Genomic DNA, 18,570 nt, shown 5'->3' with positions numbered 1-18,570 from the left:
CTTTGGGAGCATGTCCATTTAGGGCAACAAAGCGCGCCCTACAAACAAACCAGGTTTCTTATCAATTGACAGTTTGGAGTTGACAATGAATCAATCAAACAACAATTATGGCTGATTCCCACAGTGTCTTTGTATTCGAGCATTCATGTTCGCCGATTCATGTCTACATCGGGCACATCCGTTAATTCCTGAAGGTTTACTTTCTGCTGGTTGTCTTTTAGGGCTTCCTCACCCTGCTCCAGCTCTTTCCTCTTTCCTTCTTATCGCCTCTTTTTCTCTCTAGATTTCCCCCTTCATCATGGAAAATTTATGCGGTATTAATTCTTAATCTTGAGCATAATTTTAATCACAAGAACCAGTATCATCTACGTCAACGACAATATCACTTCTTCAAAGCTTCATATTGCATCAGATCTTTCTAATATTTCTTTGCAGGCGTGGAATTCGTGACACAATGGGCACCATGGAACATTTCTTCGCACGCTTTGTACCATTTCTGAATGAGGTCGCAATCGGCGCATCAATCCAAATTCTCATATCTTTGCTGCTGGAAGAATCAACCTGTTTCTCTCTCGACACACTCTTCCACCCCATCTTCGCAAGGCCCGACCTGTTCTCGTTTCAGGTCATGGCCTATATTATCTACGGGACAGTCTTCTACTGCGTCTTTCAGTTCCTCAATGCATTCTCGAGAATGCCAATGATAGAGGCCGGCGAATATCAGATGGCGGCCCTCTATTGGTACCCCATCACGGCGTTCGAGCTCGTAGAGAACCACATGGATGACGACTGGGACTATATAGCTCCACTCTTTGCGACTATTCATCATATCTACATGGTCTTTATATGTTGTTTTATCGGTCTGTCCATGATGTGCGGTTTGATGATTCTTTGCCATCTTCCTTCTTGGAATGTACCATACCTGCAATGGTTTCGATCTGCGGGGACCTTCATTGGTACTATATTCAGCAACACCTTTAGGATTTTCCGGTATATATACGCCACCGGCGAGTCGCTTCTTGAATGGTGCCTATACCGGGTTCTTCCAAACCATCCATTATGGCTTACCATCACCTCCACAGGACTGATCCTCGGTGATATTCTACTGGCAATGTGGGCTGCAAATCTTTTAGTTCCTGCTCGCCCAAGATATCAGTTCAATACGACAGAGCTGTGCAATGTATCCTTGGGGAACCCTCGCCACGGCCCTGTTTTAACATGGCACTTTGGAGACCCAAATGTGCCGGGGTATGACTGGAAGATAATTGATCTGACACGACGTTCTCTACAATCCTGTTCTGCAAGATTTGCACACTGGTACAACAATCAGCACGTGCTCGATGAAATGCATCACTACCCAGCTCTTACTGGCACTGTCATGTTTATCATAATATTCCTTGGCTTCAACTGGATCTGGGAGGACAAGTCCCAGCGGCTAAGGCAAGTCGAGCACGCCATTGAAGAGACACTATGCAAGAACGCGATAACACACGAATTTGAGGGACACCTGAGAAAGTGGTCGAGCAGGACAGACGCCTATAAGGAATTTATGGTCACAAACTTGAAGGTTATCCGTAGTATCATCGCGCGGAATATGACACTTATGAATCAATATCGACATGTTACTGGTAAAGCCGATAGCCTCCAGGCTAATCTGACGGATCGAGCTCAACGACTTGATGCATACAAGAGAGAAAACATAGACCTCCGCAGACTAAATACGAACTTGCGGACTGAGCTCAGCAGACTAAGGACGAGTGCTGATGTGCAAGCCCATACGGCGAGTCTGGAGGCGCTCAACGCGCGACTGGTCTCGGCAAATAACGAGAACGCCAATCTCCAACAGCAGAGAGACAAACTAAATCGGGACCTGGAGGTAGTTCGACAATCAAGAGCATCTGCTGAAGCAAGAGCCACTGCAGCTGAGACGGCGAGGAGAATCGCTGTCATCGAAAGATCTGCTCTCCGCAAGGATGTAGAGAGATTGGAACAGCAGAATGCAGAGCTTCAGCAAAATTTTCAGGAAGTTTCCGAGCAGCAGAGCGCCCTTGACCGGGCGAGAGCAGCTGCCGAGACTGAGCTTAGGTCAAGAAACACCGCCATGGCGGCACATGTTCAACACCTCCAAGGCAGACTGAGTACACAGGAGGCTCACTCAGCTGAAATAATAAAAGCAGCTGAAGAGAGGGCGCACGCTTTACAAATTGAGCTTGAGCATACGTTGGCTCGTGAGGAGAAGACGAGGATGGTAGTCAGAGGGAGAGAAGTTCAATTGCGAAACGCGCGCCATGTCAGACAAAAGAACAGATTCAATTTAACCATGAGGTGGAAGGATGCGGCACGGGCTGCTGATGCCTACAAGGAGAGCAACAAATTGCTAGAGAAGCGCCTCGTTGAATTAGACGCGACTCTGAAGGACAGTACGCAAACAATCCACGATCCGCGGAAAAACAATGAAATAGGACAAATAAGGCGTCGGCTTGAAAAGTCGCAAGCGCGGAATACGGTACTTGAAGAGGAGACCAAGATTCTCCAGGAGACTATCAACCGGCTGGAGAGACGGTTAAACGCCGCAGTAACCATGTCTCCTGCTCATCAGTCACCATCTACGACACCCTCCTTTCGCGCTGATTCTGATGAATTGGTGCGATTGAGAAATGAACTTACGCGTGCGGAGAGAACAATTCGAGACCGTGATATTCGTATCTCGAATTTAGAGGCGCAACAAGGCGGCTCGAGGTCAGGAAATCCCTTCCGCGGGCAATCACGCGGGTTGCGACGAGCACATCGAGGGTAAGCTTGAGTCTGATAGGAGGGTAATTATCCGAATTGTTTATATTCTTCTTAGAATACAAGTTTATTAGGTAGGCGGCGCATTGGGGCTATTCGTCTCATTTGGGGATAGCTTCAATTTCTACCGTTCAACAGTTCGATTGTGGGCGCCAGGCTGAGTCTCTGATTGATGTGCAATTTTCGAATTGTCTTCCGTGTCTTTGAGTGCGTAGTACTATGTATATTGCGACTATTTAGTCTAATGTTCCGTAATGCGCCTATAAATGAGAACAATATAGGTGATACGGTGGAAATTGGATGGGCGGGTGGATACCCTATTATCCGCGGTTCAACTTGCGATGTAGCCCTCTTTTTTGTATGGAAACGCCCCATAATATATTTGGCTTGGCACGGGGTTGATTATCTTTATTGTTGATTACCACGATCAATTATGTACGTCGTGAAATGCTCTGTAGTATTCGAGTGAAACAATCTCCATTCTGAAACAGACCTACCGAATCGTGACGAATTATTGGTGTTCTTCAGAAATGTGTGCTCTGGTGCCCATGTGCTTTGTATTCTTACTCTGTACTAATTCTTATCTGCTAACAACTAGTAACTACATACTATGTAACTAGCGTGAGACTAACAAGTGTACCAGGAACACCAATCACCGTCCCCAGCGGGCTTTCTCCCCGTCTCGGCAGCTCTCTTGCCGCCCCTTCTTTCCTTCCTCTTCGTCAACCATCCATTCATTCACTCACAGCACCATCATCTATTACACTCGCTCAATCGTTGCTCTGTGCTCTGTGCTCTGTCGCTCTCTCTCTCGCTCTCTCGCTCTCTACCGCCGTGATTCGTGTTGATCGGCATACATACCTGTGTCCATTACCTCCCTGCGTCCCGACCGTCTCACAACATTCTGAAACCGCCAACCCCCTCCTGCTACATACTGCAGCGTCAAATACACCCCGACACATGAATTGACTGTCGCTGTTCAGTCATCAATTCGGACTCTATTCTTATTGTCAGCATCGACGGATTCAACAATATCAACTCATGTGTCGTCTTGCCAMCCCGCCATTCGAACGTTGACGGAAAACGGGACTCAGTAGAAGCCAATTTACATCTGGCTTGGCTCAAGGGGTGTGGTTGAAGATTGGGGTTAGAGAAATACAAAGAAATGTCATCGTGATAGCAATCATTGTCTTGTTCTTTTCGGCGCTTTCATTCAAAGAATCGCGCCCATCCGCTCTTTCGCTCATTGACGACGTGGTTTGTTCGCGGCAGGTCCGGGAGCAAGCTACTCTACGTCTTTTCTAAAGAGGCAACAAAACCATCATTTTCATCGTCATTTTCGTTTTTTGGCTTTTTAGCCCTATCTGGCCGGTCCAGACAAAATGCCTTGCTGTGGAGATCGGGAGAAGATCGGTCAGATGAAGCTGGAGCAGACATGGGATTACATCGTGAGTACTTGGCCCTGAAGTCGCACGACTTTATAAGTAGAGTATCACTAATTTAGTAAGAATCTCAATGACTTCAAAAGCAGCTCCTGTTTCACCGGCTTCTCTTACTTCATGGTCTGGGTCTTTGGCGCCATTTCCATCGCGGTCTACGGCGTTGACACATTCACAGCCATCAATTTACTGGCCTTCAACAAATGGTCTAGTCAGATCAAACCCAAGATTCCAATTAGCATTTCACGATGGATATTCGCGGGCGCTATCATCGCCTCCTTCCTGCTGCTCATTTACCGATGGATTCGTGCAATTCGCGTCATGCGAACGAGCGGTATTGCTGAGTGTTATCTAGATCCGCTCGCTGTTCGAGTGCAAAGTGTGCGAATTGGCAAACACAAAGGTTACAGGCGCTTTTTGGTATTCGCTGAATTGACGAAGAGTAAAAAGGGCGCTGATTATATCGCCCTGTTTTCCTACTTTTCGTTCGAAGGTGAGTTGCTTACAACCATTTTGATCGTCTGGTATCTGACATAAATAGCCTGGCTACGTATCCTGCTCGCCGACGGTCCTCGCCAAGTTATCAATGCCATTACACTGTATTCCGTCATGGAATTGGACCTCATTCCTACCGGACACAACGCAGCACCTGACGGTACATCCCCCGTCGTGCAATTCTTTCTCAACATCAAAGCATTGGCCGAGAAGAACTATCAGCAAGCTGTCATTTTATTTGGCATGTTATTCACACTTGTTGTCTGGGTCATTGCGTTTCTGAGCTTAGCTTTTTCCGTCATTCTTTACCTGATTTTTTTGTGGCATCATATTCCTACAGCGGACGGCTCCCTCAAGCAATACTGTCGGCGCAAGATTAATACTCGTTTGGAACGTATCGTGCGGAAGAAGACGGCCACAGCTCTGGCTAAAGGTGGTTTGCAATTGAACGAGCGAACCCCAACAATGCCGTTGAGCGTGGGAGAAGAGCTGAAGCCCATCAGAGCAGCACCGACGCTGCCTTCTGTTTCCGAATATCCAGAGGACAAAAAGCCAATCGTTACTGTTGCGCCTTTGTCTCGTCAGCCAACTCAGAGCACTCTGCCGCCGTACACTTCAGAACCTGGACAGTTTGACACGCCGCACGAGGACGAATCCTACCCGCAGCCGAAGTTGCCAGACCTTTCTGATGGCGGATGGCTTACCAAGACAAATACCCAAAACTCGGCTTATGGGGACTCGGCATCACTCACAGGGGACGCAGCTCCCATGGGATACAGCCCGCTTGACAGCAATCATTATGCACAGCCAGACATGCCTCCTGTGCCTCCCGGGCCTTTTAATCCTAATCAGGGAAGACCTTATTCCCCAGCAATCAACCGACCACCGACTGCACAGAGTAGAGCTGGTGGGCCAGGTCCGATGCCAGTGGATGGCATGGGTAGACCCACACCTGGTCCAGGCTATTCGCAAACGCCACCGCCGCAGATGATGGGCCGTCAAACACCGGGTTTTGGTCGAAATTTCCCGCCTGAGCGCTCATATTCCCCTGCAACAAACATGTCAAATGAACGACCGTATGCTCCCGGTATAAMCCCGCCATTCGACCGACAAGGAACTCCTCAAAACAACGTGCGCGGTATGCGCTCGGAGTCACCAGCATATAAACCATTTGATCGACAACACACTCCTCAGTCAAATCTGCGGGACATGCGTTCAGAGTCTCCGGCGTTCAACCCACCACCTCCCAGTCGTGCATTCACGTCACCCCTCCCCAATCCCTCATCAATGGATCCAGTCAATCGCAGTCTCACTCCAGCTGACCGCACTGCTTCGCCTCGTCCGCCGAATCAAGGTGGCTATGTTGCATTCAATCCTTTAGCATCTTCCACAAACGATACCAATACCTCTGCTCGCAGCCAGTTACCAATCACTACAGGTTCGCAACCAATTCCGCGACCTTCCACCACGGCACCGCCTCACAATGCCAATTTCAATCCTCATCCAGGGATGATTCGAGCGGCAACTACAACTCCTTCTAATGGGTTCGGACGCAGCCGCGGCCCGCTCGCTCAATTCCAACAGCGGCATCCGGCGCACGATGAAGAAGATGACGATGAATATGACCCCTTGTCATATTATGGGAGTGCCAATTAAGTACTTCTCGAACCTTTTGACTTGAGTTGATAATAGTCGCGCGGGTCGGACATGTTACTTGATGAAAATATTCACACAATCTTGTATCATGTAATAATATTTTGACATTTACATTGGAATAGACTTTGTCTATCGTTTTTTCCGTGTTTTATTTACGACCATTTGGACGGCAAGAGCTGGAATCTTTTGCACCGCAATGACTGGCATTGATGAAGCTTTGGATGATACCTTTCTCTTTTACTTTGATATACCCGTCTTTTTACAATCGTTAACTGGAGTGGTTCGGTCGTCGTTATTTTTTCTTGTTCAATCTTTGGGGGGTGATATAAAGGTCCGAGTAGAAATATTGATTACTTTTGAAACAAGCAGCAAGATATATACACCTAGTCATCTAAAGAAACATTTGAAGGCCATCGCGCGTGATAAACAAATATATTAAATCAGATTCCCTCTGAGAGCCTGCTCGCGCTCAATAGCTTCGAACAATGACTTGAAATTACCCGCACCAAATCCAGAGAAGTTATTGCGCTGGATAATCTCAATGAAAACAGTCGGCCGATCCATGAGATGCTACCTATCATCAGAAAAACGTCCACCAGAAGTAGTGCAGTAAAGACATACCTTTGTAAAAAGCTGCAACAAATAACCCCCCTCATCAAAATCAATCAAAATATCCAACCTCTTAATGTCCTCCCACGCCTCCTTGGGCATCATGCCTGCTCTCTTGAGACGCATCCACATATTATCGTAATACGTCGGTGGCACCTTGATAAACTCCACTCCACGAGCTTTCAGGTTCGTGATTGCGCTGATTATGTCATCTGTCAGCAGGGCGATGTGTTGTACGCCAGCGCCGTCGTAGAAGTCAACGTATTCTTCGATTTGGGACTGCTTTTTACCATGGGCGGGTTCGTTAATGGGCATTTTGACGATGTCGTTCGGGGAGGACATGACGATTGATTTTAAGGCGGAGTAGTCTCTATTTTGTGGATCAGCATGTTTTTATTCGATGGTAGAGAAGAGAGAAACCTACGTGCAGATGTCTTTGTCGTCTACGGACCAAAAACGGTGGAATCCGAGTACTTTTTCGTAGCTGTAATCCTATCAGTATACATTTGAAGATGTCAAAGAGACGAGGCTTTCAACTTACTACTCGCAAACCTTCTCCATCTCATCCCAATCCTGATTTCCAACGCAATGATCGATCCTCCTCAAATCAACCTTTGGCAGGAAAGCGGTAATAGGGTCACTGCCACCGGAAGTTGTCTCATCCCTGTACCCAGGCAAGAAAACTCCTGAATAGGGCTTTGCGACCCCTCGACGCTGAATCAAAGTATGCGTCGTATCTCCATACGTCCGAATAGTAGCAACCCTGACCTGCCCGTTCTCATCCTCAATTGTCTTGGGTTGCGAAACCGCAACGGCGCCATTTCCCACAGCTGCAGTGAACACATCATCGACGGAATCAACCTCAAACGCAACATCTTTAACCGCATCACCATGTCGCGCCAAATGCTCATGAATCTCTTTCAGATGCTCCTGCTCTTCTGCGCTGGGAAAGAGTCGGTCAAGCTTCTCGCTGTTGTAGGGTGATCGAAGCGGCGAAGTGAGTACAAAAGTTATACCTCCGTTGCGCACGACGTGTGAGCAGATGCTGCGGGAACCAGTTTCGAGACCGCGGTAGGCGACGCGCGAGAAGCCCATGCGCGTGATGTAGAAGGTTGCAGCTTGTTTGGCATTGCCGACGTACCAATGTACATGGTCATAGCCGCGGTAGGAGGAGAGGGCGGATTGGGTTGTGGGTAGATTGTCGGATTGGAGGTCTGAGATGGCTGATGGTGCCATTTTGTTTCCTTTTCAGCACTGGATTTGGATGGTTTGTTCTTAAGTATTAAATTCAAGTTTGATTGTCCTGCTGGTTGACTTGGATGTGTGATTCAATGTAGTTGTATCTTATATCTTCTCAATCTTGAAAGTATGACTACTAAATAATATCCTCATCACCGGACACATCCCACGGATAATTCATCATTATATCCACCCCATCGCCATCCGCCAACATCCCTCCATACCCAAGAACTGGTTTCGTGCAACTCATCCACGCCCTCTGACTTGATACTGTAGACGGCTAAACAAGGCCAGCGCGGATAGTTCAGGCATTTCGCTTCTCTCCGGGCATCACACAGATCGACCAATCAGAACACCCAGCACCGGCAACTGCCGGCTATTTTGGCCAGTGCGGGGAGTATTCCGCGTTCCGCTCATTCCGAGCTTTGAATCCGGGGAAGATGGAATGAAATTGACGTATCCCGTTTCACGTGCCAGTCAAAATGTAACGACTCAGATTGTTGAGGGGTATAGATAATACTACTGTTGCTTTCAACTATCGTATTTGTTTTGATCACGTCTACTTTCTGTACAACCACTAGATATTGTATAACTTAAAAGCGACATATTGAATATGCCCGTCACTCAGTTCTCTACCCCCGATCCGTACAGCTACTTGAATGGCTTCAACTCCTACCATGAGTACTTCGTCCATCCTAACAACGCAATAAAGAATGCTTGTATTGACTATGGCAGATCCGAGGCCGTGAAAGGCGCCCTTCCCACCGCCCAAAACTCACCTCAAAAACCACCCTTCGGCCTCTACGCCGAAAAGCTTTCGGGCACAGCATTTACTGCCCCGCGACACGAGAACAAACAAACATGGCTTTATCGCATCCTTCCTTCTGCAGCGCACGCAAACTACCAGCCCATCGCTGAGGATACATATCACACATCGCTCAGTAATGCCAATGACGTGCAGAATAAATTACATCACATTCCCAACCAATTACGCTGGAACCCGTTTGATCTTGACGAGAAGGTTGATTGGGTTCATGGATTACATCTTGTCGCCGGCGCCGGTGATCCAACGATGAAGTCCGGGTTGGGCATATTGCTGTATGCCGCTGGGAAGGATATGGGGAACGAAGTGTTCTATTCGGCTGATGGCGATTTCTTAATTGTGCCTCAGCATGGTGTTCTAGATATTCAGACGGAGTTGGGGAAGTTTGTTGTGAGGCCAAATGAGATTTGTGTTATTCCGAGGGGTGTCAAGTATGTTTTTCTGAACTCCCTGTATGGTTGATGGTACTGACTGACGGATAGATACCGGGTGAAACTCCCCTCCGGTCCGGTCAGAGGATACATCTGCGAACTCTACCAAGGTCACTACGAACTGCCCGAACTAGGACCCATCGGCTCAAACGGTCTAGCCAATGCCCGCGACTTCCAAGCGCCCGTCGCAGCCTTCGACGACGACGAAGGAGAAGCAACAGAATACACCGTTATTAGCAAATTCAACAACAACCTCTTTTCCGCAAAACTCAATCACACCCCCTTCGATGTCGTATCCTGGCACGGAAACTATTACCCCTTCAAATACGACCTGGGCCGCTTTAACACCATCGGCTCAATCTCTTACGACCATCCCGACCCGTCAATCTTCACCGTCCTAACCGCTCAATCCGACCACCCGGGAACAGCTATTGCGGATTTTGTCATTTTCCCTCCCCGCTGGCTTGTGGCGGAAGACACGTTTAGACCGCCCTGGTATCATAGGAATGTCATGTCCGAGTTTATGGGTTTGATTGCGGGTGATTATGATGCGAAAATTGGTGGTGGGTTTAGACCTGCGGGCGCCAGTTTGCATAATATCATGAGTGCGCATGGCCCCGATGCGAATGCGCATGAAAAGGCAAGTAATGTGGAACTGAAGCCGCAGAAGGTGGGTGAGGGGAGTATGGCGTTTATGTTTGAAAGGTATGTCTTTGCGCATATGAATTGGATATTTTCGGGATGCTAATACTGGGTTTAGTACTCTTATGGTAGGTGTGTCGGAATGGGGCCTCAAGACTTGTGAGAAGGTACAAGAGGATTACAACGCCGAGAGCTGGGAGCCCCTGAAGAGGCATTTCGTTAATCCAAACAAGAAGGCTTAGGCAATTTAACGCGCCCAAGAATCGTGGATAACGATTAGATGAATTATCATATACTGAAAACTTTTGTTCGACATATTCCATGTACGCTAGGTTTTAACTCAAGCGAAATCTTAGTTCTCACTTTTATATCACGTACCATTTTCGCATCTCCGTCAAAGTCCTTTCAATCCACTACGAGGTCAAGCTCAACGCAGCTTTTTAAAGAAATCTCATTCGACAATCACTCTGACCACGGTCCTCGTGAGTTTCAACTGAGATTGGAGCCTGCGAAGTGAATTATCGACTGGATTTGTTCTCGTTCTTACTATCACAGAAAATTCAATCTCACCACATAACGATCATTAACGCGCCACAGTGACTACACTGAATACTTACAACCGAATTTTCGACAAGTCAAGTCAGATCGACTTTGGGCTCATACTGGTCGTTTTGCTGCATGTTTCAACACCCATGAAGCCTGACACAGGAACCGAAATATTTCAACAGGGGTAATATTCATGGTAAGAGACTACATATCAGCCCCGGAGGTGAGATATTTTATGAATCTCAAAAGGACTCCAGTCAGTATTGATTCTAAGCTTTGACAGGGTATCGCCTTGAAAGTGCTCTCAATCTTCATGGGAATACAAATATTCAGAAATCAAATTCAGAAATCGGAAGGCCTTCTGTGTATTTGCTTAGGACTGATTATCGAAAAAATTGTTCTATGACCAAATTTTGCATTACATAGAGACCTGCCTGGCTCGTTTCAGATTCAAAAGTCACCTTATTACACAAGCCAAGAATAACTTGAATTTCGAGAGTATTTGGGCACTTTTCATACAGAAACTGAGCTTGAGAGGGGCTTCAAAGCTAAAAGCAGCCATGTACGAAAATAACAAGAAGTTCAATTTACTTTCTCTGACAGATCCGGAGGACGTCTTTGCCCTAAAGGATCTTCAACCGCAACTACAATCACCTTTATTTGGGGTCCTCCTCCCTGAGATTCGCAAAATGATCTTCACTTTCGTGCTTACCGATTACGAAAGGACTATGCTTAGTGCTGACGGAAAGAAGAAGAAGCTGTATTTCCACCATTGCATTCACGAGCATTCCAGACGCACCGATACGGAATTTCTACGCACTTGTAAGCGTATATTCCAAGAAACATGGTTCATGCCTTTCGCTTTTGCTAAGCATGGACTCGTCGATGGATACTTTAATTACCTTTGCTGGGAGGAACCCCAAATTAATTTTGAGTGGGAAACTATCGCAGTATATCTCTCGTCAGTGAAAGACTTTGCTGAATCTCGTCGGCTTGGATCATATCTCCCACAAATTGACGGATTTCAGCTCTTTCTGGGATCGGCAGAACTCAGTGAAGCACTTGGAATGGGATTATATCCGCAAGTTATTGATGATATCATCTGTTTGCAAGAACATCGACCAAAAATCATCACAATCACAATAGACTACGCTAAGGACTCCCCGAAATTTATTGAAGCCAAGTGGGTGAACGAGGTCAGATTTTCATCAGCAGTCAAAATCATCGAAATGGAATTTCGCGCACTGTGGATCAACAAATACATGTTAGCCTTGATTGCAAATTTTGTCGCCAAAAACTGGTTCTTCCGTCGAGAAGATGGGGTAGTTTTGAAGCCAGTCACAATTGAAAGATCACTCAGGTATCTAGCCCGGGCCGACGATGCAAGAAAGGAACGTGATTTTTGGGGACCAGAACCAGTATTCAGAACTGAAAGGAACTATCGTATGCTGATCAACACGATTACCTACAAGCCTGTGCCAGGCTTTGACCCTTTCATCAATGGTTATGAGTGTCCCGACCTTGATCTATGAAATCACCGCTTCGTGTTTCCGAGAGACTTTGACACCTTGGAGCGCCCCTTTGGGATTGAAGTACTATAAGGATGTATTTTCATCAGCTATAGCCGGAGAAATGAGATGGATAGCAAATAGCGTTGAAGATACTCGTTCAATAGTACACGGCCAGGGTCATGAATCGATTGAGTCAGAGAAGGACTTCCGGGGCACGTCAGAACTCTAGATAAGCATATTAGTTCTCGAATTGAAGATCGGTTTTGCAATACGCTCTGCTAAGATTAACGCAATATCTTTCATTTGAAGAGCCCTGAAGATTGATCAAATTTATTGGCTTTGTATGCCTGCTGCTATCCTCAGAGCATCGACAGCTCATTAACATTTGTTGTTCTCCTCCAACGTTATGGGTCGTTTCATGACTTTCTAAGATTGAGTCCTTCATGGAAACGTTCCTCTCTCCTAGAGCTCCGAAATTCTTTGTCACTGCAAAGATGTGGGCTAGTTTGATAACAGAGATTCCTAGATTTCGACTCTTTACATCTGACGCTTGTTGCAAACTCGTACATTGTTTGTATTCGAGTGATGATTAGGTCAATGACAATCTTTAAATGTGGCAAGTGGGATCATAAGACAAACATATCAAAGATTCCAGGTTGTAATCTTTAGGTCTAGTCTCGGATTTCTACTGCTCAACGATATCTGAAACAATCAGTGTTCAATGGGATCTTCTGTCCACGTATCTATATTCTACGTCCTTCTTTGTTGCGAAAGCCTGTAGAAGAATGCCATTGTACTATGCTATATTCTTCTAGCTTACTTTCATACATTATAACAGATTTTCAAGTCGCGACGACTCAATTATTGAACGAAATCCTTGATTTCCCAAATGGGCAACAAAACAGTTAGCCCTAACTTTCCGGATACGGTTAGCACGATATGTCTCTTCATACCCTATATAATCTCTTCGATGTGCTGCTGAGCTCTAGAAAAGAGACTGGCAGTTCACAGAAACATTACATTATAGTGAGAGACCGAATTCTAGACACTATGGCAGCTGAGATGTCTAACTGGCCTCAACGACGACAAGAACCTCCTCTTGCGTCCCCGCCTACGTCCTTTGAGCTGGAAACGCAGTCGCAAAACCAGTGCCCTCTATTTTCACGATTACCGGCGGAGGTGCGCATCATTATTTTCGAGTATACGCTGACTGACTATGAATCTTCAGACTACTTTTACGAAGCTAACGATAGTAGTGTGGAGCTCGAAATGCGTCATGACTATAGACCGCGGAGAAGTTCCTCTACACAGCTATTGCGCACTTGTCAACGAATCTATTCTGAAACATGGCTCATGCCATTCATTCTTGCTGAGCATATATTCTACGTTGGGCCGCGCAATTTTGGCTCAAACGATGATATTCGACAAGATAGATCCAAGTTCATTAACCTATCCAGGATAAAAGGGTATCTTTCGGTCTTGAAAGACTATGTCGAAAATCATAATCCGACATTTCACATACCACAAATTGAGCGTATTCGATACTACTACGATTCAACTAATCCGAATCCTGCGTTCCCGCTAGGAATTTGGAGTAGACATGTAGCAAAAGACTTTGGCCCAAAGTGCGTTACATTTTCCTTGAATTACAAGAACAGCTGGATGAGACACATGTACGGCTACAAACTTAGTGGAGAGTGGGTCGATAGAGCTATATTTCCTAGATCTGTGACTCGTATATGTATGGAACTGGGGAAGTTCTCTGATGACCCCTCGCTTCGTGAAATCGTTTCGGAGGTGATCTCCAAGTGGTTCTTTCGTCGAGAAGATGGCATTGTTTTTAGAGCGGCTGAAGATGAAGTCGTCTACAGGCGCTGGGTAGCATATGCAGTACCTCATGGCCAGCCTTCATGGATGCAGAAGGTTTATATCATTCCGATGATCACATGGAAGCCAGTCGATGAGTTTGATCCGTTTGCTGGTGGGTACAAATGCCCTGACTTGGATTTGACAAGTCTTGCAAAGCGAATGGATCGTAGGCCTTTGGGGGATATTACCAGAGCTATCAATAGAGTTACAGCACACTGATGAAACCTACGTGAAATACCAAATATACTAGGTACCGTCATGTCGGAGATATTGACATGTTGAAAATTACCAGTATTCATAATTTGACAAGATCGAAATCTTCGGCAATATCGTAACATAAATAAGCACAAATCAAGACTGAAACTCTTCAATCTCCTTCTTCAAAGCCTCCTTCACAATAGCACCACACATCTTTGCATATGGATTTGTCCCCACACTCAACTGTTTCGCAACTTCATTTCCATACCGACCTGCCTCAAAGAAATCCTGACTAGCCATTTCTTCGAGTTGATCTCTACTAGAGATAGCAAGGAGTTGTTCCGGTCCTCCTCGTTCTGTTTGTTGTGTCTGGTTTGTGTTCTCTTCCTCTTCCTTGCGGATCTTGCCCGCTTTGAGTAGAAGATAACCCCTATGCATGTGCGTATTTGACAGTAGACGGTATTGGGCAGCTGAGACGCTGGTGGTGTCTCGATTGGGGTCGGTGGGGGTAGGGCTGGCTAATGATATGGCTTTGCTCAAATTCGAAAGGAGTTTCGTTGCTAGATCTTTGTTTTTGGGATGGAATATAGCGGCATCTTTGTCCGTAGAATTTGTGTCCGAATGTTTGAACTGAATGAGTACTCGTAATGCCTGCGCTCTGTTTGCGTATAAGGGTGGATAGTCGGGGTATTCGGCTATTAGTGATGACAGATCATCAATAGCTTGCTCTAGAATGTGTGTTGACGTTGATGACGATGACGACGCTTGTTGGGTAGAAAATGTGCTCGATAGTGACCCGTTATCCTGTATCCGTCTGACTATGGCTAGTTCGCGATCTTTCAATGACCTCAACGCCGCCTCTCCTATATGACATCGAGGAAATGCTGGTAATGAGTCGTCGATATTGATGGTTTGCGAGTCAACGGCGGCTGTGTTTTCAGCGGACGAATCTGTCGAGGACGGAATTGGAAATGCGCCTTCGCCATTATCGAAAAGGGCCTGCAGAACAGCGGAGTCGTTTGATGTAAGCTTAAGGTTGATTTTGGGGGAGGTGATTGTGGCGGCTGAGGCCATTTCGACGGTTTCGTCCTTGATAACCTCGCTTTTGTTCCTCTCTAAATTAGTTGAATTCAGGCGATACGATTTTGTCGGCGATTGATGGGTTTAACATTCAAGCTTTGGCGTGCAAATCAGCTAAGTTGAAGTGCTTGATCAAGTCTTAGAGAAACCCTCGATAGGGCGGTTTTTGTTCGGATTCGGCGAGTTGCTAATAACAAAAGTACTTAACAAACCTATTCAACACAACTACAAAAAAAGTGATTCAGCTAGAATATAATCACAGTTCACCACGAAAAATCTTGAAACATGTGAGCTGATACTATTTCAACGTGAGTCCGGCTTCTTACGGCTAAAACGTCGCTATCAAAAACCCGTTGAAGTTGAAGATGAGATCGAGATACCCGGTACTATCCGTGCGCGGAGAGCATTCCGCCCTGGCACCATCTCTGGCATTTGAACAGAGCAGTACAACCCCCACATCATTGTGTAAACATCTGCATCTCAGAGCTGGCCTTCGGAATCATTATCGAGCTTCCTTCAGTCCTTCTCCGAGAGAAAAAGTAACATTGACGTGAAATCCGCGCTGTTCTACACAAAAAGAAGAAGGAAACATTACTACCTCCGTCAATCTCATTGTACACTCTCCTTCCATCTCAGAATATAATCCGCGCAGAATTAGCAACATGGCGTCCTGGCTCTCAATTCCGGCAAAGTCACACTTTTCCCTTGCCAACATACCCTTTGGCGTCATCACAACAACCAAGTCAAATGTGCCGGTACCAGCAATCGCTATAGGTGATTATGCACTCGATCTGTCTGCATTCACGAAGAATGAAGGCTTCACTCATCTATCTAGCTTCCAAGCGGATGTGTTCCATCAGTCGACCTTGAACGCCTTTGCGGCACTCGGTAGACCCGTTCATAGACAAGTGAGGGAGTATCTGCAAGCAGTATTCAAAGCAGACACGCCTTTCCCAGATGTTCTCAAAAACAACGAGAAATTGCAAAAAGAAGCCCTCATACCACTCAACACCGTAACAAACCACCTCCCACTACAAATCGGTGACTATACCGACTTCTACGCTGGACGAAATCATGCATACAACGTTGGCGTTCTGTTCCGTGGACCTGATAACGCCCTACAACCAAATTACAACCATCTTCCCGTCGGCTACCACGGTCGAGCATCAAGTATCGTTGTATCCGGAACACCTATCATCCGACCGACAGGTCAAATACTGGCAAACCCAACTGCTACGCCCAAAGTCCCCGTTTTCTCACCCTGTAAGAGATTGGACATCGAGCTAGAAATGGCCGCTTTTGTGAGCACGAGCAACAAGCTCGGTCAGCCGGTGCCCATCGAAGAGGCCGAAGATCACATTTTTGGTCTGGTGTTGATGAACGATTGGTCTGCGCGGGACATCCAGGCTTGGGAATACGTGCCGTTGGGACCGTTCAATGCAAAGAATTTTGCGACAACCATCAGTCCCTGGGTTGTGCTGATTGATGCGCTTGAGCCATTTAGAGCGCAAGGACTTGAGCCGGGCAATCGTGACTCTCTCCTTCCGTACCTCCGAGAAAAGAGGCCAGATAACGCTTATAATATCAAACTAGAATTTGACATCAGACACAATGGCCTCAGCAAGGAGGACGCTCCGATTCACGTCTCTGACTCGAATACTACGAACTTGCTATACTCGTTCCCGCAAATGCTCACCCACCACACCATTACAGGCTGCAACTTGCGTACGGGAGATTTGTTAGGTAGTGGTACGATCTCGGGCAAAGAGCCAGGGACTCAGGGTAGCTTGCTAGAGCAAACTAATGGCGGAAAGGAGCCACTTACTTTGGCGGATGGGAAAACGAAGCGGATATTTTTGGAGGATGGCGACGAAGTGATTTTGAGAGCTGTTGCTGGGGATGTTGATGGCGCGTATGTCGGGTTCGGTGAATGCGTTGGCAGGATTGAGCCTGCTGTTACTTTCAACTTTTAAAAGTTCACGTAGTATTATGAGTGCATATGTATAAAGTAGATTGCCAAACGCATAATCTCGAGTCAAATTTTGATGTTGTTTCGCAGATTAAATGTTATAGTAGTGTCCATCTTTCGATTACAGATTATTGATATACCAGTAACGCGTAGTTTACCATTGATAATCAGTCTGATCAAGCCATGAAAGAACTGCCCTGCTCAATTCGACTGCGTCAACATGTAGCGAATGTTGCAGTCTGTGCATTTCCGCGACTCCAAATAGGCGGAAGGTTTTCCGTAAATAGCCGGCGGGGTCTATCCGCTGCTGGAGTTTGTTGACGTCTTTTGTGTAAATATCATGGAAGTGAATTGCATAAGAACAATCTTCTGAAGTGCTATAGTAGAGACAGCCATATCAACAGTGAACAAAGAAACAACAGACATGGCTTCTGACCTGCCTTCCTTCGATCTACACACCTACTTCAGATCCTCTTGCGCCGCACGATTGCGCATTGCGCTCAACCTCTGGGGTATACCCTACAACCCCATATTTGTGCATTTACTCAAGAATGAGCAATTCTCGGATCAGCACCGGGCACTCAATCCTTCGCTGAGTGTACCTGTTTTAGTCGCTCACCGCGCCTCAGAAGATGATATAGTCATTCCTCAGTCGATAGCTGCCCTCGAATATCTCGAGGAGATGATCCGATCAACAAATCCACAGAATCGAGCATTGCTCCCAAATGATCCACGGTTGCGCGCAATTACCCGAAGTCTTGTCTCAATTATCGCGTCGGACACACAGCCTGTCACCAACTTGCGATGCCAAAGATGGATTAAGGAACTAGAGGCCGATCCGATTCCATATTGTCGCAAGGCAACAGAGGCCGGATTGGCTGCGTACGAAGCATTAGCTTCAAAGGTAGCAGGAACTTTCAGTGTTGGTGATGACGTCACGCTGGCGGACGTGTGCCTCGTCCCTGCCACATGGAGTGCAGCACGGTTTGGCATTGACATTCAGAACTACCCCACCATCGCACGGGTTGTTGCTAGAATGGAAGATGAGGATGCAGTTAAGAAAGCCCACTGGAGGAACCAGCCAGATACGCCGGAGGAGTTTAGGCAGAATTAAAAAGATCCGTGGATGCGGGAAAGGTAAATCACCTTTTCCTGACTGGGGCTGTTACTGTTCGGAGGGTGTCTCTATCGGCCGTGGGTGGGAGTCTGCTGATCTTGACATCACAAGCGATTTCACCTGGAAAAGAATCAAGTTAATGAATCAGTGGCAAGG

The 18,570-nt window shown here is 46.6% G+C and overlaps 8 protein-coding genes across 8 annotated transcripts; 6 read left to right on the top strand and 2 right to left on the bottom strand.

The window, feature by feature from the left end:
* Positions 1–454: 454 nt before the first annotated feature.
* Positions 455–2,797, top strand: BHQ10_005892 (uncharacterized protein; the record flags this gene model as incomplete). The annotated part of the gene is made up of 1 exon (XM_040878417.1): positions 455–2,797. The coding sequence occupies one exon, from the start codon at positions 455–457 to the stop codon at positions 2,795–2,797; it is 2,343 nt and encodes a 780-aa protein (XP_040734396.1).
* Positions 2,798–4,172: 1,375 nt separating this feature from the next.
* On the top strand, positions 4,173–6,380 carry BHQ10_005891 (uncharacterized protein; the record flags this gene model as incomplete). The annotated part of the gene is made up of 3 exons (XM_040878416.1): positions 4,173–4,238; positions 4,299–4,722; positions 4,771–6,380. The coding sequence occupies 3 exons, from the start codon at positions 4,173–4,175 to the stop codon at positions 6,378–6,380; spliced, it is 2,100 nt and encodes a 699-aa protein (XP_040734395.1).
* A 435-nt stretch (positions 6,381–6,815) lies between these two features.
* Positions 6,816–8,225, bottom strand: BHQ10_005890 (uncharacterized protein; the record flags this gene model as incomplete). Its single annotated transcript, XM_040878415.1, has 4 exons — positions 6,816–6,950; positions 7,002–7,359; positions 7,414–7,473; positions 7,531–8,225. 4 exons carry the CDS (start codon positions 8,223–8,225, stop codon positions 6,816–6,818), a joined length of 1,248 nt encoding a protein of 415 aa, XP_040734394.1.
* Positions 8,226–8,841: 616 nt separating this feature from the next.
* BHQ10_005889 (uncharacterized protein) lies at positions 8,842–10,366 on the top strand (the record flags this gene model as incomplete). Its single annotated transcript, XM_040878413.1, has 3 exons — positions 8,842–9,482; positions 9,534–10,187; positions 10,243–10,366. The coding sequence occupies 3 exons, from the start codon at positions 8,842–8,844 to the stop codon at positions 10,364–10,366; spliced, it is 1,419 nt and encodes a 472-aa protein (XP_040734393.1).
* Positions 10,367–11,230: 864 nt separating this feature from the next.
* BHQ10_005888 (uncharacterized protein) lies at positions 11,231–12,202 on the top strand (the record flags this gene model as incomplete). Its single annotated transcript, XM_040878412.1, has 1 exon — positions 11,231–12,202. One exon carries the CDS (start codon positions 11,231–11,233, stop codon positions 12,200–12,202), a length of 972 nt encoding a protein of 323 aa, XP_040734392.1.
* Positions 12,203–14,401: 2,199 nt separating this feature from the next.
* On the bottom strand, positions 14,402–15,322 carry BHQ10_005887 (uncharacterized protein; the record flags this gene model as incomplete). Its single annotated transcript, XM_040878411.1, has 1 exon — positions 14,402–15,322. The coding sequence occupies one exon, from the start codon at positions 15,320–15,322 to the stop codon at positions 14,402–14,404; it is 921 nt and encodes a 306-aa protein (XP_040734391.1).
* Positions 15,323–15,990: 668 nt separating this feature from the next.
* Positions 15,991–17,301, top strand: BHQ10_005886 (uncharacterized protein; the record flags this gene model as incomplete). The annotated part of the gene is made up of 1 exon (XM_040878410.1): positions 15,991–17,301. The coding sequence occupies one exon, from the start codon at positions 15,991–15,993 to the stop codon at positions 17,299–17,301; it is 1,311 nt and encodes a 436-aa protein (XP_040734390.1).
* A 420-nt stretch (positions 17,302–17,721) lies between these two features.
* BHQ10_005885 (uncharacterized protein) lies at positions 17,722–18,411 on the top strand (the record flags this gene model as incomplete). Its single annotated transcript, XM_040878409.1, has 1 exon — positions 17,722–18,411. One exon carries the CDS (start codon positions 17,722–17,724, stop codon positions 18,409–18,411), a length of 690 nt encoding a protein of 229 aa, XP_040734389.1.
* Between the last annotated feature and the right edge of the window lie 159 nt (positions 18,412–18,570).

The sequence above is a fragment of the Talaromyces amestolkiae genome (assembly GCF_001896365.1).
Source record: "Talaromyces amestolkiae strain CIB chromosome Unknown scaffold10.1, whole genome shotgun sequence".
NCBI classification, from domain to species: domain Eukaryota; kingdom Fungi; phylum Ascomycota; class Eurotiomycetes; order Eurotiales; family Trichocomaceae; genus Talaromyces; species Talaromyces amestolkiae.
This window is presented reverse-complemented; position numbering and strand designations above follow the sequence as displayed.